Consider the following 20,579-nt stretch of genomic DNA (forward strand, 5'->3'; position numbering starts at 1 on the left):
TTAACCTGACATTTCTGATGGGAGTTCTGACATCTCACAATAAAACATGTTGTTTATTTGTTGTTTATGTAGAATATAAATACAAGTGTGACTGGTCATTTTATTCAGTTTTGACCACTGATTCATATGTTATATATTTTGTTTATATTTATTACACAACTTTGTCCAGTTTATGACACAAGTTTTGATGTCTGTTATATGTTGATATTACAGGGAGGAATGACACCATTAATGTTGGCGGCTCGGGGAGGACACCTGGAGGTGGTGACGTACCTGGTCAGTCACGGCAGTCAGTTAGAGGCTTCAGACCACTGGGTAATGATAGATAAAATCACCTTACTCTGACCAAACATCATTTTATACAGAATCTACACAAAATCATGTTGTTAATCACAGATTTAATGGACAACAAATATTTGTTAGAATTATATAAAGTGGGGTCTTATTTTATTCGTAACACAGAACTGAATCAGATAGTTAAGGTTTTATTTTGTTTCCTGACGAAATTTTTTTTTTTAAAACATCTGATTCTATGAGAAGTTGATGAGAACAAGTTGTGTTAACATTTTTAGTCAGATAATGTTAATTCTACAGATCTAATGTAAAACATCTTTTAAAAATAACAAATACTTGACAGAATTATATAAAGTGGGGTCTTATTTTTCTTTTCTTTTCGTACTGAATCAGAAAATATAACTTGTTTTAATATTTCTTGAAAAAAGTTTTTTTTTTAACTTTGATCATTCTTCTTAATCATTGTTAATCAGATGGGTTTAATGGACAACACATATTTGACATAATTTTCTTAAGTGGGATCTCATTTTAATTGTCTTGTCCAGCTGAGTCCATTGATATAAATATTGTTTATGTTTCTAGAAAAAAGTATTTTTTTAAACATGACAGTTCTGATGGAAGTTCTGACTTCTCACAATAAAACATGTTGTTATTTGTTGTTTATGTAGAATATAAATACAAGTGTGACTGGTCATTTTATTCAGTTTTGACCACTGATTCATGTGATATATATTTTGTTTATATTTATTACACAACATTGTCCAGTTTATGACACAAGTTTTGATGTCTGTTATATGTTGATATTACAGGCTGGATATACACCATTACTGTTGGCGGCTGTGGGAGGACACCTGGAGGTAGTGATGTACCTCGTCAGTCAGGGCAGTCAGTTAGAGGCCACAGAAACCTTGGTAATGATAGATATAATCACCTTACTCTGACTAAACACAACTTTATACAGAATCTACACAAAATCATGTTGTTAATTAGACAGGTTTAATGGACAACAAATATTTGTTAGAATTATAAAAAGTGGGGTCTAATTTTATTCGTAACACAGAACAGAATCAGATAGTAAAGGTTTTATTTTGTTTCCTGATGAAAAATTATTTTGTAAACATCTGATTTTAATGAGAAGTTGATGAGAACAAGTTGTGTTAACATCTTTAGTCAGATAATATTATTTCTACAGATCTAATGTAAAACATCTTTTAAAAATAACAAATACTTGACAGAATTATATAAAGTGGGGTCTTATTTTTCTTGTCTCTTTGTAATGAATCAGAAAATATAATTCGTTTTAATGTTTCTTGAAAAAAGTTTTTTTTTCTCACTTTCATGATTCTTCTTTATCATTGTTAATCAGACAGATTTAATGGACAACTCATATTTGACAGAATTATATAACGTGGGGTCTTATTTTAGTTGTCTTGTCCAGCTGAGTCCATTGATATAAATATTGTTTATGTTTCTAGAAAAAAGTTTTTTTTTTAACCTGACAGTTCTGATGGAAGTTCTGACATCTCACAATAAAACATGTTGTTTATTTGTTGTTTATGTAGAATATAAATACAAGTGTGATTGGTCATTTTATTCAGTTTTGACCACTGATTCATGTGATATATATTTTGTTTATATTTATTACACAACATTGTCCAGTTTATGACACAAGTTTTGATGTCTGTTATATGTTGATATTACAGGCTGGAAGGACACCATTAATGTGGACGGCTGTGGGAGGACACCTGGAGGTAGTGACGTACCTGGTCAGTCACGGTAGTCAGTTAGAGGCCACAGACGAGGTAATGATAGATATAATCATCTTACTCTGACCAAACATCACTTTATACAGAATCTACACAAAATCATGTTGTTAATCAGACAGGTTTAATGGACAACAAATATTTGTTAGAATTATATAAAGTGGGGTCTCATTTTATTCGTAACACAGAACTGAATCAGATAGTAAAGGTTTTATTTTGTTTCTTGATGAAAAATTATTTTGTTAACATTTGATTTTAATGAGAAGTTGATGAGAAAAAGTTGTGTTAACATCTTTAGTCAGATAATGTTAATTCTACAGATCTAATGTAAAACATATTTTAAAAATAACAAATACTTGACAGAATTATATAAAGTGGGGTCTTATTTTTCTTGTCTTTTCGTACTGAATCAGAAAATATAACTCGTTTTAATGTTTCTTGAAAAAAAGTATTTTTTTCAACGTTGCTCATTCTACTTAATCATTGTTAATCAGACGGTTTTAATGGTGACCTAAAAATTGACAGAATAATAAAAAGTGGGGTCTCATTTTTCTTGTCTCTTCGCACTGAATCAGAAAATATAACTTGTTTCAATGTTTCTTGAATTTTTTTTTTTTCAACTTTGATTATTCTACTGAATCAACATAAAATCATGTTGTTAATCAAACATGTTAAATGGACAACAAATACTTGTTAGACTTATATTAAATGGGGTTTGCTATTATTTTTTCCTGTTTTGTAGAACTGAATCAGAAAATATATATTTAGTTTATAATCTTAATCTACCATTTATCACTTTATACATAAGTATAATTGGATATTTTCTTCTTCGATGTTATATTTCTTACATTTTGATAAATTGTTTGACTCCTCTCTTGATTTATTATCACACACCATTAACATGTTTATATTTTTATATTGTTATAGAATGGATACACAGCTTTACATCATGCTGCTGGGAATGGACATATTGATGTTACAAAATTGTTATTAGATCAAGGATGCAGTCCTTGGGTGAAAACAGAAAAGGTAATATTCAGTTTTATATACCTATATGGAGTTATTTTCTTTCAGAACGTCAGGTCATTCTTTTTCTGAATCAACCCGGACGTTATCAAGTTTCAATGATATATGTTCCAAGGCATACAATAATTACCTGTGTAAGGTCATTATTTTCCTTGATAAACATACAGTCTATGATTTACTTCACAACTTTATTCGTCTTATAGTTTTTTGATGCCGATTTAGAAATTTGTTTTTTTAAAGATCAATCGATAATAGGTGTAAAAGAAACTTTCATTGTAGTCCTGCAGTTTAATTTTAGAAACAAATAACGTGAAGTTTTGTGGATTTATCGCTACAATAAACATGATAAAGAAACATTTTCATATACATGTGATGAAGTTTAATGTAGACTTTCATAAAATAAATCCAGATTTAACATATTCGTGTGTAAGATTTTGAAAATCTAATTGAGTCAAATTGAATAGGTTGATGGATTTTTGCTTGCTTAACGTCCAGTGCCAAATATTTCATGCATGTTCAGAGCGATACACACTGAATAGGAAATCATACTGTGACCTACATGTATTTATATTCGTCTTCGTGTCAGTTCTTTACTTTTTTTAATTTATGTATACCTTTTACTCTATCAAATGAGCAAATAATAAGAAACTCTTACATTCTATTGAATAACATTAACGTAACTCACGCGAGAGTCGGTTGCGGAGGGTATATAATTATATCCTGATTATCTTTTAATAAAATGTATTTCTATTCAAAAGACAATCTTTTTTTCATTTTTCATTCGATTCAAGTAAAGTTGTTAAAAAAAATAATCACTTTTCCGATAGAAATAACAAAACAAATAGAAAATAAAACATATCCCCCCCCCCCTTTTCCATAAGCTAAGTGGTAAACCTGTATACAGTTTTGTTGCTTGGTTGTATCTGTCATATTGGTTTTTCGAAAATTGTTTTGTACTAAATTGGGTTCCTTAGTTTTCTCAATTCAAGTTGTTTCATGTCAGGATCTTTTATAGTCGACTCGACGGTATTGGTTTTTATACGACTGTAAAAATGTTGCGGTCGTATATTGGTATCACGTCGTCTTTGTCATCGTCGTCCGAGGACACATGGGTTACCGGACAATAACTTTTGTTTAAGTGTATGGATTTCTATTAAATTTTACCATAAGGTTAATGACCACAAAAGGAAGGTTGGGATTGATTTTGGGGGTTATGGTCCTAACAGTTCAGGAATTAGAGGCCAAAATGGGGCCCAAACAAGCATTTTTCTAGTTTCCAGACAATAACTTGTGAAATGATGTAAGGATCTCTTTGAAATTATACCACAAGTTACCATATCACAAAGGGATGGTAAGAATTTGCTTTGGGGGGTTATGGCTCAAACTGTTAGGAATTAGGGGCAAACAAGGGAGAAAACAAAGGTTTACAGGTTAATGGACAATTACTTAAGTACAAAACATAATTTGAAAGCAGTGTAGGGAGGTAATTCAAACACATATTATCAAATTACCTCCCTTACACTGCTTAAGAAATGTTTTGTCTTTAGGTGATTAGCTGTCAATTTTATTTTAGACAGGGGCGGATCCAGGACCTCGATGTCTGGGGGGGCACCATGAACAAATTTTTTTTTAATATAAATATATATATATAAATATGTGCGAGTGTGAGTGGGTGCTAGGTTTGTTTTGTTTGTTGTTTTTTTTTTTTTTTTTTTTGGGGGGGGGGGGGGTCAGATCATGGTTTCTGTATTTCGATATGTTTTAAGTTTTTTTTGCTTTTTCACTTTACTGCCAATTGATCTTTATTATATTCAACCTAAACATGCATCAAATATTTGCCACTGGACGTTTAACAACCATGCAACAATCAAACACTATTTTCTTTATATTTCATCACCTCTATATTCTTTTATCTATATGTTTTGGCCTCACTTCCAGACTTACTTTTTTGCACATTATTCTAATATCTGCAAAACACCTTCATATCTTCATAAATGGTGACCTTTTGCATAGCCTCATACATGTACATGGTAATTGAAACAAGAACAATAAAAACAATATAACTGCATGCTTCGGCTTTGAGAGAAATGCGTAAGTCCTAGATTCTGTTACAAACTTAATTTTAACGAAAATCAAATAGCATTTTATTGATGATTATTTAATAGGAAATGTCAGTTCATTTTTCCTGGACGGGGGAAGGCATTAGGGGAAAGGGGAGGGGGAGTAAAACAAATTGTTGATTTCCCTTGAAAATAAGAGGGGAATGAAATATGACATTCCGTTTAAAAAACATATCTTCTAAGTTATCAAAAAATAAACAGTTTAATTTGTTGCTGAATAAATTCACAAAAACAAAGTTTTGGAAAAAAACGTACATTTACAGGAAATGTTTGTACCTATTCTTCAAATACACAGATCAGAAGTTTCACCTGGTAATCGATCTTAATCGGTATTGTATTATAAACCAATACAAATTTGTACTATTCCAATCAACATGTAAATGTGTTTTACATAAAAGCTTTTTCATAAAGACATTACACACAGGTGTCAATATTTACACACCCACCGATAAGTTGTCATAAATCACGCATGGGGACGCTGATATTAATTAGGGCCCCGCCGACGGCGGGTCGCCCTATAGTGATCAGTCTGTCCGTCCGTCCGTCCGTCTGTCCGTCTGTCCGTCTGTCCGTCCGTCTGTCCGTCCGTCCGTAACACTTTCGTGTCCGCTCCATATCTAGAGAACCGTTATGATTTCATACTTAATACTTAACATGACTATTAACCAACACCAGAGGGTGTGTCATGTTGTATGAACAACTTCCTAGGTCAAAGGTCAAGGTCAAAAACTTTGGTTTCAGTTGACAACCCCTTGTCCTATGGTGAAGATCGTGTCCGCTCCATATCAAGATAACCATTATGATTTCAAAGTTTATACTTGACATCCATTTTAACAACCACCAGAGGGTGTGTCATGATGTATGTACAACTTCCTAGGTCAAAGGTCAAGGTCAAAAACTTTGGTTTCGAGTTGACAATCCTGTGTCCTGTGGTGAAGATCGTGTCCGCTCCATATCTAGATAATCGTTATGATTTCAAAGTATATACTTGTCATACATTTTAACCACCACCAGAGGGCGTGTCATGATGTATGTACAACTTCCTAGGTCAAAGGTCAACGTCAAAAAAACTTTGGTTTCAGTTGACAACCCTGTGTCCTGTGGTGAAGATTGTGTCCGCTCTATATCTTGAGAACCGTTATGATTTCAAATATTATACTTGACATCCATTTTAACCAACACCAGAGGGTGTGTCATGATGTATGTACCACTTCCTAGGTCAAAGGTCTGTCTGTCTGTTGGTCTGTCCATCGCTAAAAAATTTGATCCACATTATATTTTGAGAGGACAGCTGTTATTATTTCATACTTTATACCTGACAAACATTTTCAACTTAACATATATATTAACCAACACAAGAGAATGTGTCATAATGTATGCATCCTAGGTCTAAGATCAGTCTGTCGGTCTGTCCATCCGTTCGTTGTTCTTAACAAATTGTGTCCGCTCTACCTCTCGAGAACCATTAATATTTCATACTTTATACTTGGTGGGTCATAATATATTGAAGGCATAATTCTAAAAATATGTGACAAATATCAATTGGGCAGCACCTTTAAACATATTGTTCAAACATCAATCCATATATCCAGAAGTCACCTTAGAGTAGTAAACAATGAGTTCACATCATGCAGTCATATCACTTTTATACTATGAAAGTGAGATGAGAATATTTATCAGTTTTAACTTAAAATTTTAGATCAAAATCACACATGAGACTATGTAATAACTTCAAATAATGCTTCATATCAGATTATCCATACAACTTATTTACCCCACGTTATTGACAGCGGGGCCCACAGAGATGGCTCCCATCTCAATGATATCTAGTTAACGGCCACTTTAAGAAGTCTAATCAAGCTGTGACAATTTCCGCACTAGATAAGAAGTTTCAGTAACAATAAAATTATGTTAGAAAAAAAAATTCTTGACCTGAACTGGGGGGGCACGTGCCCCCTGTGCTCCCCCGGTAAATCTGCCACTGTTAGAAGTTACTATTCTTAAAATGTTTAATAAAGGTTATTTAATTATAGCCATGATTTTGGATGTGAAGGAATTTTATTTTTAGATATTACTATTTAATGTTGCTGATGGAGGCTTTTTAATTTTAGGCATGATCATGATGTCATTTTCTATTTTAAAAAATAATTTATTTTAGCCATGATTATCATGATTATGTATGTGAAGGAATTTTATTTTTAGATATTACTATTTAATGTTGCTGATGGAGGCTTTTTAATTTTAGGCATGATCATGATGTCATTTTCATATTAAAAAATAATTTATTTTAGCCATGATTATCAATTATCATGATTATGTATGTGAAGGAATTTTATTTTTAGATATTACTATTTAATGTTGCTGATGGAGGCTTTTTAATTTTAGGCATGATCATGATGTCATTTTCTATTTTAAAAAATAATTTATTTTAGCCATGATTATTATGATTATGTATGTGAAGGAAATTTATTTTTAGATATTACTATTTAATGTTGCTCATGGAGGCTTTTTAATTTTAGGCATGATCATGATGTCATTTTCTATGTTAATACTGTTAATACTGATGTATTTAAAAGGGTTTTTGTGGTTGCAAAGTCCTAGCTGTCAATTTATTTTTAGAAGTTTCTTTTAAATGCTGATGAAAGAAATTTATTTTTTGATATTACTATTAATTGATGCTGATGAAGTTTTTTGTCGAGCCTGCAACTGTTGTGGCAGAAAGTTTGACTTAGGGATAGTGATGCGGCGGCGGCGACTACGGCGGATTAAGCTAACTTCTTTAAAAAAGCTTTATGTTTTAGAAGGTAGAAGACCTGGATGCTTCATACTCTGTATTTATGGTTTCATGGTTCAGTGGTAATAGTTAAGCTTTTGTGTTTTGGACTGTTTTTCTTATACTGTATGCAAGAGGTCTACTATATTTGGTGTATGGAATAATTGTAAGGTGTACATGTCTAGCTGGCAGGTGTCATCTGACCTTGACTTCATTTTCATGGTTCAGTGGTCAAAGTTAAGTTTTTGAATTTTGGACTTTTTTTTCTAATACTATATGCAATAGGTCAACTATATTAGGTGTATGGAATTATTTTATGATCTATATGTCAGTCGTACAGGTTTTATTTGACCTTGACCTCATTTTCACGGTTCATTGCTCAGTGTTATTTTTTTGTGTTTTGGTCTGTTATAAGCAATAGGTCAACTTTATGTGTTGTATAGAAGAATTGTTGGCTGTACATGTCTGTCTGGCATGGTTATTCAAACCTTGACCTCATTTGCATGGTTCATCTGTCAATGTTTAGTTTTCTTGGTTAATGTTAAGTTTATGTGACAGTTGTATTAAAGTTTTACATTTAGGACTATCAACATAATATCAATGATTAGTAAAGAAGGCGAGACATTTCAGTGTATTCACTCTTGTTAATTTTAGCCATAACTATGATGTCATTTTCTATTTTAATACTTTTATCATGTTTATGATGTACAAATGTATTTAAATGGGCTTTTATAGTTAAAAAAAAAGCATTTTTCTAATTTCCAGACAGTAACTTGTGATTAAGTGTATGGATCTCTCTAAAATTGTACTAAAACATTCCATACTTCAAAGCAAAGGCTGCAATTAAGTTTGATGGTTAATGCTAAAAGGGGGATTCAAAAAGTTTGGGGGGAAGTGGGGTTTCCAATTTTTTTTTAAAAGGGTTCATATTTTTTTTCAAAATTTTCAAAATTTCAAATCTTTGAAAAGTTTCAAGAAGAAATCTTCAATTGCACAGTATTGTGCATTAGATTTGTAAAATCTTTAACCACATTTATTTTGTGTCAGAAACCTATATTATGTCAAAAATTTGATCACAATCCAAATTCAGATAGTATCAAGCTTGAATATTGTGTCCAAATTTGCCCCAACTGTTGAGGGTTCGACCACTGTGGTTGTATAAGGCTGCGCTCAGCGATGCATTTTATTATCATTGTTAAAGGTCGTACGATTGCCTATAATTGCTTACATTTAAATCATATGAACTTTGGTGAATAGTTGTCTGATTGGCAATCATACCACATCTCCTTATTGTTGAGCCTGCAATTTTTGTTGCAGAAAGCTCGATATAGGGATAGTAATCCGGCGGCGGTGTTAGCTAACTTCTTAAAAGCTTTATATTTTAGACGATGGAAGACCTTGATGCTTCATACTTTGTATATAGATGCCTTATGTTACGAAGTTTCCGTCTGTGACATGTCCATTGTCCTTGACCTCATTTTCATGGTTCAGTGACTACTTGAAAAAAAATAGAGATTTTTTGTAATGTTAATTTCTCTCTTTATTATGAGTAATACGATAACTATATTTGGTATGTGCGTACCTTGCAAGGTCCTCATGCCCGTCAGACAGTTTTCCTTTGACCTCGACCTCATTTCAGGGATCAGTAAACAAGGTTAAGTTTTAGTGGTCAAGATCATATCTCAGATACTATAAGCAATAGGTCTAGTATATTTGGTGTATAGAAGGATTGTATCATGTCCAACGATATTCCCGTGCTTGCATTTCCTATCATGATTTTCTTGATAGAGGGTTACTGCTCACAAGGAAGCTATTAAACCAAGAGTTCCAAATGGTGAAGTTGAAATCATCCCTTCGTAAATTTTACGGACGCCATCACAAGTTGGTTGACCGTTATGGAATAACTGTTTCACAAATGATATCAGATATGTTCCTTATGTTGTAACTACAATCCCCTTCCCTTTCATGAATTTGACCTACTGAGTTAGACTTTTTACCGGATTTGTAATCACATAAGCAACACGACGGGTGCCGCATGTGGAGCAGGATCTGCTTACCCTTCCAGAGCACCTGAGATCACCCCTAGTTTTTGGTGGGGTTCATGTTGTTTATTCTTTAGTTTTCTATGTTGTGTCATGTGTACTATTGTTTTCTGTTTGTCTTTTTCATTTTTAGCCATGGCGTTGTCAGTTTGTTTTAGATTTACGAGTTTGACTGTCCCTTTGGTATCTTTTGTCCCTCTTTTGTCTTCTGACCTTGGCCTCATTTTCATAGTTCAGTGGTTACAGTTAAGTTTTTGTGTTTTGGTCCGTTTTTCTTATACTTTATGCAATATGTCTACTATATTTGGTGTATGGAATGATTGTAAGGTGTACATGTCCAACTGGCAGGTGTCATCTAACTTCGACCTCATTTTCATGGTTCAGTGGTCTAAGTTAAGTTTTTGAGTTTTGGTCTTTTTTCTAATACTATATGCAGTAAGTCAACTATATTTGGTGTATGGACATATTTTATGATGTACATGTCAGTCTCACAGGTTTTATTTGACCGTGACCTCATTTTCACGGTTCATTGCTCAGTGTTAAGTTTATGTGTTTCCGTCTGTTTTTCTAAAATTATAAGCAATAGGTCAACTTTATTTGTTGTATGGAAGGATTGTAAGCTGTTCCTGTCTGCCTGGCAATAGGCATGGTTCATCTGACCTTGACCTCATTTTCACGATTCATTGGTCAATGTTTAGCTTTCGTGGTTAAGTCTGTTTCTTAGTAACTATAAGCAATAGGTCAACTATATTTAGTGTATTGAATGATTGTAAGGTGTTGAACTGTTCATGTATTTCTTGTTTGGTTTATATGACCTTGACTTCATTTTCTTGGATCATGTTAAGTTTATGTAATAGTTGTAGCAAAGCTTTCATTTAGGACTATCAACATAATATCAATGGTTAGTAAAGAAAACGAGACATTTCAGCATGTGCACTCTTGTTTTTATGCTACTATCTGATTCACGCATACCTGCTATTTATGGTTATTATTTTGTATTTAGAGGTGCATCCAGTTGCATCATTTTATCAAAAAGATATTTACCCGACATAACTTAAAGAGAGTCTTTACTTAACTTTTCTTGTATACAAATTATGAAACATCTTCTCGCAATTTTTACTAAGAGTAATTAATCTTCAAATTTAGAAAAATATGGCCTTGAATCTTAACTGTATTATAAATATGAAATAAGCCACAATTTGTTTATTAAAATGCTTCTTAGTCAAACACCCAAATAGTAGGTAAAATCAGTCTCCAGATATAGACTCGATCTAAGGCAGCACATTTTAAAGATTCTGCATTCTGCTTTTGCATTGTTTGGGCATAAAACACAAGTAAATCTAAAAACACATATAAAAATAAGGAGATGTGGTATGATCTCTCGTCAAGAGACCAAATGACACAGAAATTAACAACTAAGCATTCGTGTTGTCAGATTAAAATATCTTTAACACCCCAGTCCAGAGATACATTATACAGAATTTACCATATCCGTACTTATTTCGTAATAAGACATGTGTCCAGGTAAACAGGCAAACAACAAGTACTTGGTATTTCAAGTAGAAATACATTCCTAATGAATAAAATGGACCGATTTGAGTTGGGATAATACTAATTTAGTTTGAATTTTAGATTTGGATTCCGCCTGGGTTCCTGCTATTTTTAAGCGGAATCCTCCTAATATTCTCATACGGGAAGTCTGCTACCAATAGTTATGCACACGTTTTAGAATTTTGTTTTTGTACCTTTTTGCATGGACTGGCTCATATATATATGTCTATTTTTTTGCATGAAATTATTTTAAAATTTTTAATTCGCATCGCTCGACTGTATATTTTCACTTTTAGGGAATTACGTCCCCTTCAAAAATCCTGTATCATCCCTGTGTTGTTCTGCTTTTGGGGCATATTATCAAAATTATAGAATATTGTATTAACCTTAACTCAGGACATGGACCGTGGCAACTTTGGATTTTGTTTGATATCGTCGAATTCAGAAATACTAATTGTTTACCTTTTCTTCTGGACCAAATCACTTCTTTACTTTAAAATTTACCCCAATATATTTACAAAGTAATTTCATCCCCTTTCTAGCTTTTTGAGTCTAAAACATGTAGTTAACGTACGATTTGAATTTTTTCTAAGGGGGAATGGGGGGATGGAATAAGTCTTTATTGTCATATACATGTAAGTATACATTGAAAATCAACCATATATTTGTGACAAATACAACAGGCTTTTTATCTCGCCTTGACGGAGGCAAAAAGCGAGACATAGGTATGCTGTTTCTGGCGGCGGCGGCGGTGCGAAGGCGGCGTCAACAATGTATTAGTTTGTGATTAGGTCTAGTTCATGGTGAACCACTAGTGGTAGGTCTATGATATTTGGTATACAGTTGTATAAGCATTGGCACATCTCATTACCATATAGATTATTTGGCCCCGCCCCCTCAGTCAAGGTCTATTGACTTTGAAACTTTTCATAGTTTACATGTATTAGTTTGTGATTAAGTCAATTTATGGGGAACCACTAGTGGTATGTGAATGATATTTGGTATGCAGTTGTGTAAGCATTGGCATATCTCATTTCCATGGAGATTATCTGTCTCCGCCCCCTTAGTCCTGGTCTATAGACTTTGCAAATTTTGCTAAGTTAACATGTTCAGTTGTATAAGCATTAGCACATCTCATTTCCATGGAGAATATTTGGCCCCGCCCCCTCAGTCATGGTCTATTGACTTTGAAACTTTTGTTTAGTTTACATGTATTTTTTTGTGATTAGATCAGTTTAAGATGAACTGCTAATGTTAAGTCAATGATATTTGGTATGCAAATGTATTGGCATTTGAAAGTATCGTTTCCATGGAGATTATATAGCCCCACCCCTGATCATGGTTCATTGACTTTGAAACTTTTACATATAGTTTACAAGTTAATGTTTGTGTTTAGGTTTGTTTAAAGGGAACGACTTATATTAAGTCAATGGTATTTGGTATGCAATTGTATTAGCATTGGCACATCTCATTCCATGGAGATTGTTTAGCCATGTACCTTCAGTCATGGTTCATCGACTTTGAATATTTGCATAACTTACATGTTAGATTATTGCTATTTTAATTTCAACATTTGTATTATGAAAATTACAAAAAGGCGATACATATCTCTGTGATAACAGTTTATTTATGCTTGTATTTTATTATAATATAGTCATGGAAGAACCCAGAACCTTGATGTCTGGGGGTGGGGGGGGGGGTCACCATGAAACCAAAATTAAATATATATTTAGAGATGTATGTATGTGAGTGTAATGGTGGTGGGGGAAGAGGTGTCAGTTTCTATAGTATCTTTGAATTTTTGAGCCATTTCACTCTATTCTTTATTCTTCTGCCAATTGGTCTCTATCAAATTCGTCCTTAACATGCATGACATATTTGCCACTTGACGTGAAGCAACCAACAATCAATCAATCTATTTTTTATATTTCATCACCTCTTTATTCTGTTATTTATTTTTTATCCCATTATTTTCTTTTCAGTAAACCCATTCATATCCTCATAAATGGTGGCGCATTCATAGCCTCATACATGTTCATGTACATGGTAATTGACACAGGAAAAATATACCATCATATATTATTGTATGCTTGGACTAATGGATAAGTGTTTTAGTCCCAGATTATGTTCTCAAATTGTATGTCTTATAAAAATAAAATGGCATTTCATTGATGATTATATATTAGACAATGTCAACCCAACCCACTTTTTGTGGAAAAGGGGGGAGGGGAGTTTTTTTTTTTAACATAGCATTTGTTAGTTTCCTTTGAAAATTGGAGGGAAAAGAAAATACGACATTTGAAAATAAAAAATCACAAGAAATGGTAATGTTAGAATTTTGTTAAGAAAACATATGCCATATATCGATACTAACATTCTTGGCACTAAACAATGTATTTGTAAAGTTTGTATAAAACACGTGCCCCCCCTGTGCTCCCGGTAAATCCGCCACTGATATTAGTATTGTTCATCAGTAGAAAGCAATTTTGCTTTTCGAAAAAGACAGTTTTGTTGTGTGGGAAGAATCAGAAAAGTGTTATTTTTCTAAATTCTTTTTGTTAACGTGGACTTCGTAGAGAAACTCGGTTTGAATTTTACAATATTGAGTATTCTATTGAAACATGAACGCAGACTTCAATGAGAACACCTTGATTGAAAGTTTGCAAACGTTTCGACCAATGAAATTCATTTGAATATGCAACGCGGACTTCAACACCTGGATGAAATATTTTATTTAGATCAGCCAATCAAATAAGTTTTTAGTGATTACCGCTAAAATATAGTTCATTAAAATTACTGCAACTTTGCGGAAATGTTTAATTTCTATTCTTGTTTTAAAATGTTTGTCAACTTTTGGTCTGTATAATTATATCAAATGTCACAAACGTAAAAGTAAGTTATTTAAGTGCATCAAAAGGCGTAAGCCAGGACCGACCGTGTGAGGGCTAAATAGCCAATCAAGGTCGTTAAACCCACCATCATTATCACAGACTGAAATTTATCTTATATTTTCCATAATCTATGTTCATTTATTGCAAGAATTCTTGTACGTGCAGACAGCACGATAATTCTGTAACACAATAGTAACCACGCTTCAATTTTCGTTTGATATTCACTGCTTTTCCACAATCAACGCACGTTTTGCACCATTGACCGGTATTACAATTTACATAGTTTGAAAAGTTCTTGAGCTGTTACTTTATTTACAACTTTTAGCAAGACTAAACTGTTTACTCAATGAATTCAACAAATGTCAACATTATCTATATCAATTTTTATACGATCGCAAAATTTTGCGGTCATATATTGGTATGACGTTGGCGTCGTCATCGTTGTCGTCCGAAGACATATTGGTTTTCGCACTCTGACTTTAGTTAAAGTGAATGGATCTCTATGAAATTTCACAATAAGGTTCAATATCACAAAGGAAGGTTGGGATTGATTATGAGGGTTATGGTACCAACAGTTAAGGAATTAGGGGCTAAAAAGGGGCCAAACATAAGCATTTTTGTAACTTTCAGACATAACTTGTGTGTTAGTGTATGGATCTCTCTGACATTGTACCACAAGATTCCATATCACAAAGGAAATGCTGGGATTGATTTTGGGGGTTATTGCCTCCAAATTTTAGGAATTAGGGGCAAAAAAAGGGGCAAAAAACAAGCATCCAGCGTCAAGATCTATCTGCCCTGAAATTTTTAGACGAATCGGACAACCTGTTGTTGGGTTGCTGCCCCTGAATTGGTTATTTTAAGGAAATTTTGTAGGTTTTTGGTTATTATCTTGAATACTGTTATAAATAGAGATAAACTGTAAAAAGCAATAATGTTCAGGAAAGTAAAACCTACAAATAAGTCAAATGACCAAAATTGTCAGTCAACCCCTTAAGGAGTTATTGCCCTTTATAGTCAATTTTTAACAACTTTTCGTAACTGTTTGTAACTTGTACAAAAATCTTCTTCTCTGAAACTACTTGGCCAAATTTAACCAAACTTGGCCACAATTATTATTGTGGTATATAGTTTAAACAATCTGTCCGATGACCCTGCTTACCAAACAAAATGGCCGACATGGCTGAAATTAGAACATAGTGGTGAAATGCAGTTTTTGCTTTATATCTTTGAAACTAAGACATTTAGGGCAAATCTTTCAAGATTTAAACATGTTAAATGTCCATCAGAATAAGATCTATCCCCTCACAAATTTTCAGATGAATCCGACAACCTGTTGTTGGGTTGCTGCCCTAAAATTGGTAATTTTAAGGAAATTTTGCAGTTTTTGGTTATTATCTTGAATACTATTATAGATAGAGATAAGCTATAAACAGCAATAATGTTCAGCAAAGTAAGATCTACAAATAAGTTAGCATGATCAAAATTGTTACAGGACCCCATAAGGAGTTATTGCCCTTTATCAGTCAGAGCTCTGACATAAACAAGTCAGAATAAACTGACTTCTTCAAGTCAGAAAATGTTTTGAAATTCTGACCTGTACGGGTCAATTTTTGTTTTGCGTAGTTTTCCGTCGAGTCCGTCAAACCAGAAGTTATTTTGAATTTGCCGCCGATCTAAGACACATACAATCACGTGGTTTTTTGCGAGAGATCACGTGTTTGAGAGTCGTTGTTTTGGGAGTTTCTCGAACGAGAAGTTATTGAAAATATAGTGATTATTTACGTTTTTTTAGTGAAAATCTAGGTCAATGTGGTCATTTTCAGATGGTAATTCATATTACCTCCGTATTTTCATGGCCATTTTAATATTTTTTACGTGTAAAGAAGGTCTTTGCAAGTGATTTTGTTGCTGTTTCATGAAGGCGCGTGACCTGTAAATACGGACGCGTGGCCTTTGAGATGACCTGGTGTCTGACAATTCTGACTTGTTCAGGTCAGAAAATGTTGTTATGATAATGAACTGTTATTTTCGGGAGACAACTCGTGTTGTCTTAAACAGTATTAACATTATTAACCAGTCAGTGCAATTTTAAAAGTGAAATTATTGCTTCAAGATGAACATCGTCACGTGATTTTTCTATTTTTAAACTCAATCATGAATCGACTTTTAAACCTTTCCGAGTTTGCGGCTTATTAAATATATTTGTTTTTTCGTTTCTCCCAATGAGAAAAACGATCTTTTGAATATTGATATTCATGAAAATGAAATGAAAATCAGAATAATTTAAATAAATGAAAAAGGAAGGGAGGGTTTAACTAAAGAACCAAATATTTTTTTAGTTTTATTTAAAAAAAAAAATGATTTTAACTTGAGAACATTAAAAGATTCACAAAACGGGTTTTCAGTTATGATTATGGAATATGATATTAAAAATAAATCAAATGAAATGTAGGGTGAATCTCAAAGGGATAACCCCTACCCCTGTCATTTAACTTGTGAACAGTCGAGAATCCTGCCCCCTAAACTCAATTTGTTCTCTCTGTAAAGTATCATGAAATACACCAGGCAAGTCTCTATGGGTCGCCCCACCCCTTGTCATTTGAGAAAAATCTTACATCTTGAAAATGATAAGGTCCCCTTTAAACCATATATATTCCTTTTTATAATGTCAAATTGATTTGAATGAAATATACTGGGCTAGTCTCTGGGTTTAACCCCCCCTTGCCATTTGTGAATGTTCTCATATTTTGTAAACGGTCGAGATCCCCACCCATAAACCATATATATTCTTGTATGGGAAAATAAAACAAACCCAATGAAATATAGGGGAAGTCCCTTGGGGGGGGGGGGCACACCACCCCTCCTGTGTGAAAACATGTAAATGGTCAAGACCCCCACAACTGTACCATATATATAAGTGTAAGTGACAACAAGACAAATCAAATGAAATAAAGATAAAGTCCCTTGGGGTCACCCCACTCCCTTATGTTTGTAAATTTGTAAGCGGTTGAGATCCCCACCCCTTAAGCCTATATATTATTATATGGGACAATACAACGAATCAAATAAAATAAAGGGAAAGTCCATGGGGGTCATCCCCATCCACCTTTCTGAAATGGTCTGGATCACCACTCCTTAACCGTATAATATTCCTGTTCGTCATTTCAAGAAGATTTGAATGACATACAGGGTCAATCCCTAGAAGTTACCTACATGTATGCATATCACTTTACTAGACCAAACCAATTTTTACTTGAACTTGCTCAATGTCAGGCGACCATGGGAATGACAAATTATTGGAGCTTTGTTTGAGAGACCTCCTAACAGCATCCTGTTACAATTATTTTTATTTGCTGAGAGACCACCTTTACATATTATATTGATCAGTGTTTCAGCAAACAACAGAATTGTCTATTCAGTATTATTTTCCTCTCACATGAATCACTTCTTATTAATTACATGGCATATATGTTTTCCTATGAAGTTACCGTACGCATCTATAATTCTTACCCCAGATGCATAGCCACATAAAGCATTAACCTTTTATTTAAAATATAGATAGTCTTTGTTTCTACAGAAGTGAGAAGAACATTGGAAGTCAGTATGTTCTGACTTATAAAAGTCTGAATGAAACGCGCGTCTGGCATACTAAATGACAATCCTGGTACTTTTGATAACTATTCTGACTTTAATTCAATAAGACTCAGAATGATCTGAAGATACTGACTTGTTTTTAATGTTAAGAGTATTTTAGAATATGAATGCTCTTGTCATGCTAGTACCATAAGAAATCCTGACAAGATTTTGTTCCCAAAAAATATATATTAAAAATAACAAGTGTACAATTGAACATAATTACAAAGTTATAAATGTTGCTAAAAAATCTATTTAAAAACACCCAATAGATAGTTATCTTTCAACTTTTACATGTATTTAAAAAACAGTGAAAATATTATGTATTATATGTACCGCTTCTTGAAGGACAACAAAGTCACCAAACTTAGTCTGATTTTCTAAGTATTTTCTCCTCAACATTTTTTTAAAACAGAACATAATTTGACCTATTTAAGTCAGTTTACAGAAGAAGAAAAAAATCCGATCAAACTAGGTTTCTTCATCTTAGCCCCCCCTTTTTTCTCCTTATCTGAATCATCTACTGTTGAGTTAATTAATTGATATTTTTTTTTAAGAAACAATTCAGTCAAATGGTTTTTGGAATAATGTTTTTACAATCAAAAGATTTATATGTTAACATAACAGAAAAAAAGTCATGAAAATACAAAAATAAAATAAATTTTTAAGATATTAATTTGATGAAATTTGTTAACAAAATACATTTGAATATAAAATATACCAAATACATTTTTTTATAGTCCTTGTTATTGTGACTTAAGGGGACCTTATTTTGTCAGTCTTTTATATGGTTTCCCATACATTTTAAAATCAATATGAAAATCCTAGACTTAATTAACATGATTAAGTTGAAATAAGTTTAGTTTTGACTGACTCTTTGAAGTCAGAACATGAATTTGACCTGTTAAAGTCAGTTTACAGAGATAAATTAAATCCAATGAAAACTATGTCTTCTTCTTCTAAGCCCCCCCCCCCCTTTTCCCATTATCTGAATCTGCTACTGTTGGGTTAATTAATTGATAGGTTTATTAGAAACAATTCAGTCAAATCGTTTAAAATTAATATATTCTGATTTTCCAATACATTCTTAAATGCATATGACAATGCCAGACTAAAACGTTGTACTAATTAGCTAAAGTGAAGTTTTTCACTGACTCTTTGAAGTCAGAACATAATTTGACCTGTTAAAGTCAGTTGAAAGGAAAAAAATGTCCAATCAAAACTAGGTCTTCTTCCTTTAAGCCCCCTCCATATCTGAATCTGCTACTGTTGAGTTAATTAATTCATATTTTTTTTAAGAATCAATTCAGTCAAATGTTTTTTAAAATAATGTTTTTTTAAAACCAAAAGTACCAAATCTTAATTTAACAGAAAAAAGTCATGAAAATACAGAAATAATACAATATTTTTTTTTAAAATAATTTGATGAAAATCTTTAGAAATCAAAATGCATTTGAATATTGAATATATCAAATAAAAATGTTCCATCATTTTTAAATCAATATGAAAATCCTGGCCTTAAAAGTTGAAATTAGTTTAGTTTTGACAGACTCTTTGAAGTCAGAACATGATTTGACCTGATAAAGTCAGTTTACAGGGGGGAAAATCCAATTAAACTAGGTTTCTTCATCTTAGCATCCCCCTTTTTCTTTATCTGAATCTGCTACTGTTGATTTTAATTAATTGATAAACTTTTTTAAGAAACAATTCAGTCAAATGGTTTTTAGAATATTTTTTTTACAACTATAAGTTCTATATATGTAAAAAATTCATGAAAATGCAGAAATAGAATAAATTTTTAAGATATTAATTTGATATAATTTGTTAACAAAATACATTAAAATATAAAATATACCAAATACATTTTTTTATAGTCCTTGTTATTGTGACTTTAGGGGACCTTATTTCGTCGGTCTTTTATCTGGTTTCCCATACATTTTAAAATCAATATGAAAATCCTAGACTTAATTAAGTTGAAATAAGTTTAGTTTTGACTGACTCTTTGAAGTCAGAACATGAATTTGACCTGTAAAAGTCAGTTAACAGAGATAAATTAAATCCAATGAAAACTATGCCCCCCCCCCTTTTTCCCCTTATCTGAATCTGCTACTGTTGGGTTAATTAATTGATAGGTTTATTAGAAACGATTCAGTCAAATGGTTAAAAATAATTTATTTTACAACCAAAAGTTCCATGTGTTAACTTACCAGAAAAGAAAGGTCATGAAAATACAGAAATATAATAATAATTTCAAGATGATTTGATGATATTTGTAAACAAAATATATTTGAATATAAAATATACCAAAGACATTTTTTTAAAGTCCTTGTTATTGTGACTTTATTATTGGGTGTCTTTTATCTGATTTTCCAATAATTCTTAAATGCATATGACAATGCCAGACTAAAAAGTTGTACTAATTAGCTAAAGTGAAGTTTTTGACTGACTCTTTGAAGTCAGAACATAATTTGCAAATTATACAT

General features: G+C 32.5%; 1 protein-coding gene across 1 annotated transcript in view; it reads left to right on the forward strand.

The window, feature by feature from the left end:
* LOC134684946 (uncharacterized) overlaps positions 1-20,579 on the forward strand; it is an 86,690-nt gene that overhangs the window by 11,717 nt on the left and 54,394 nt on the right. Inside the window, exons 2-5 of the mRNA XM_063544266.1 lie at positions 214-315; positions 1,104-1,205; positions 1,998-2,096; positions 2,985-3,086. Coding sequence (XP_063400336.1) covers positions 214-315; positions 1,104-1,205; positions 1,998-2,096; positions 2,985-3,086 — 405 coding nt within the window. The remainder of the gene's footprint in view (positions 1-213; positions 316-1,103; positions 1,206-1,997; positions 2,097-2,984; positions 3,087-20,579) is intronic.

Source organism: Mytilus trossulus, chromosome 9, assembly GCF_036588685.1.
Source record: "Mytilus trossulus isolate FHL-02 chromosome 9, PNRI_Mtr1.1.1.hap1, whole genome shotgun sequence".
Classification (NCBI taxonomy): Eukaryota; Metazoa; Mollusca; class Bivalvia; order Mytilida; family Mytilidae; genus Mytilus; species Mytilus trossulus.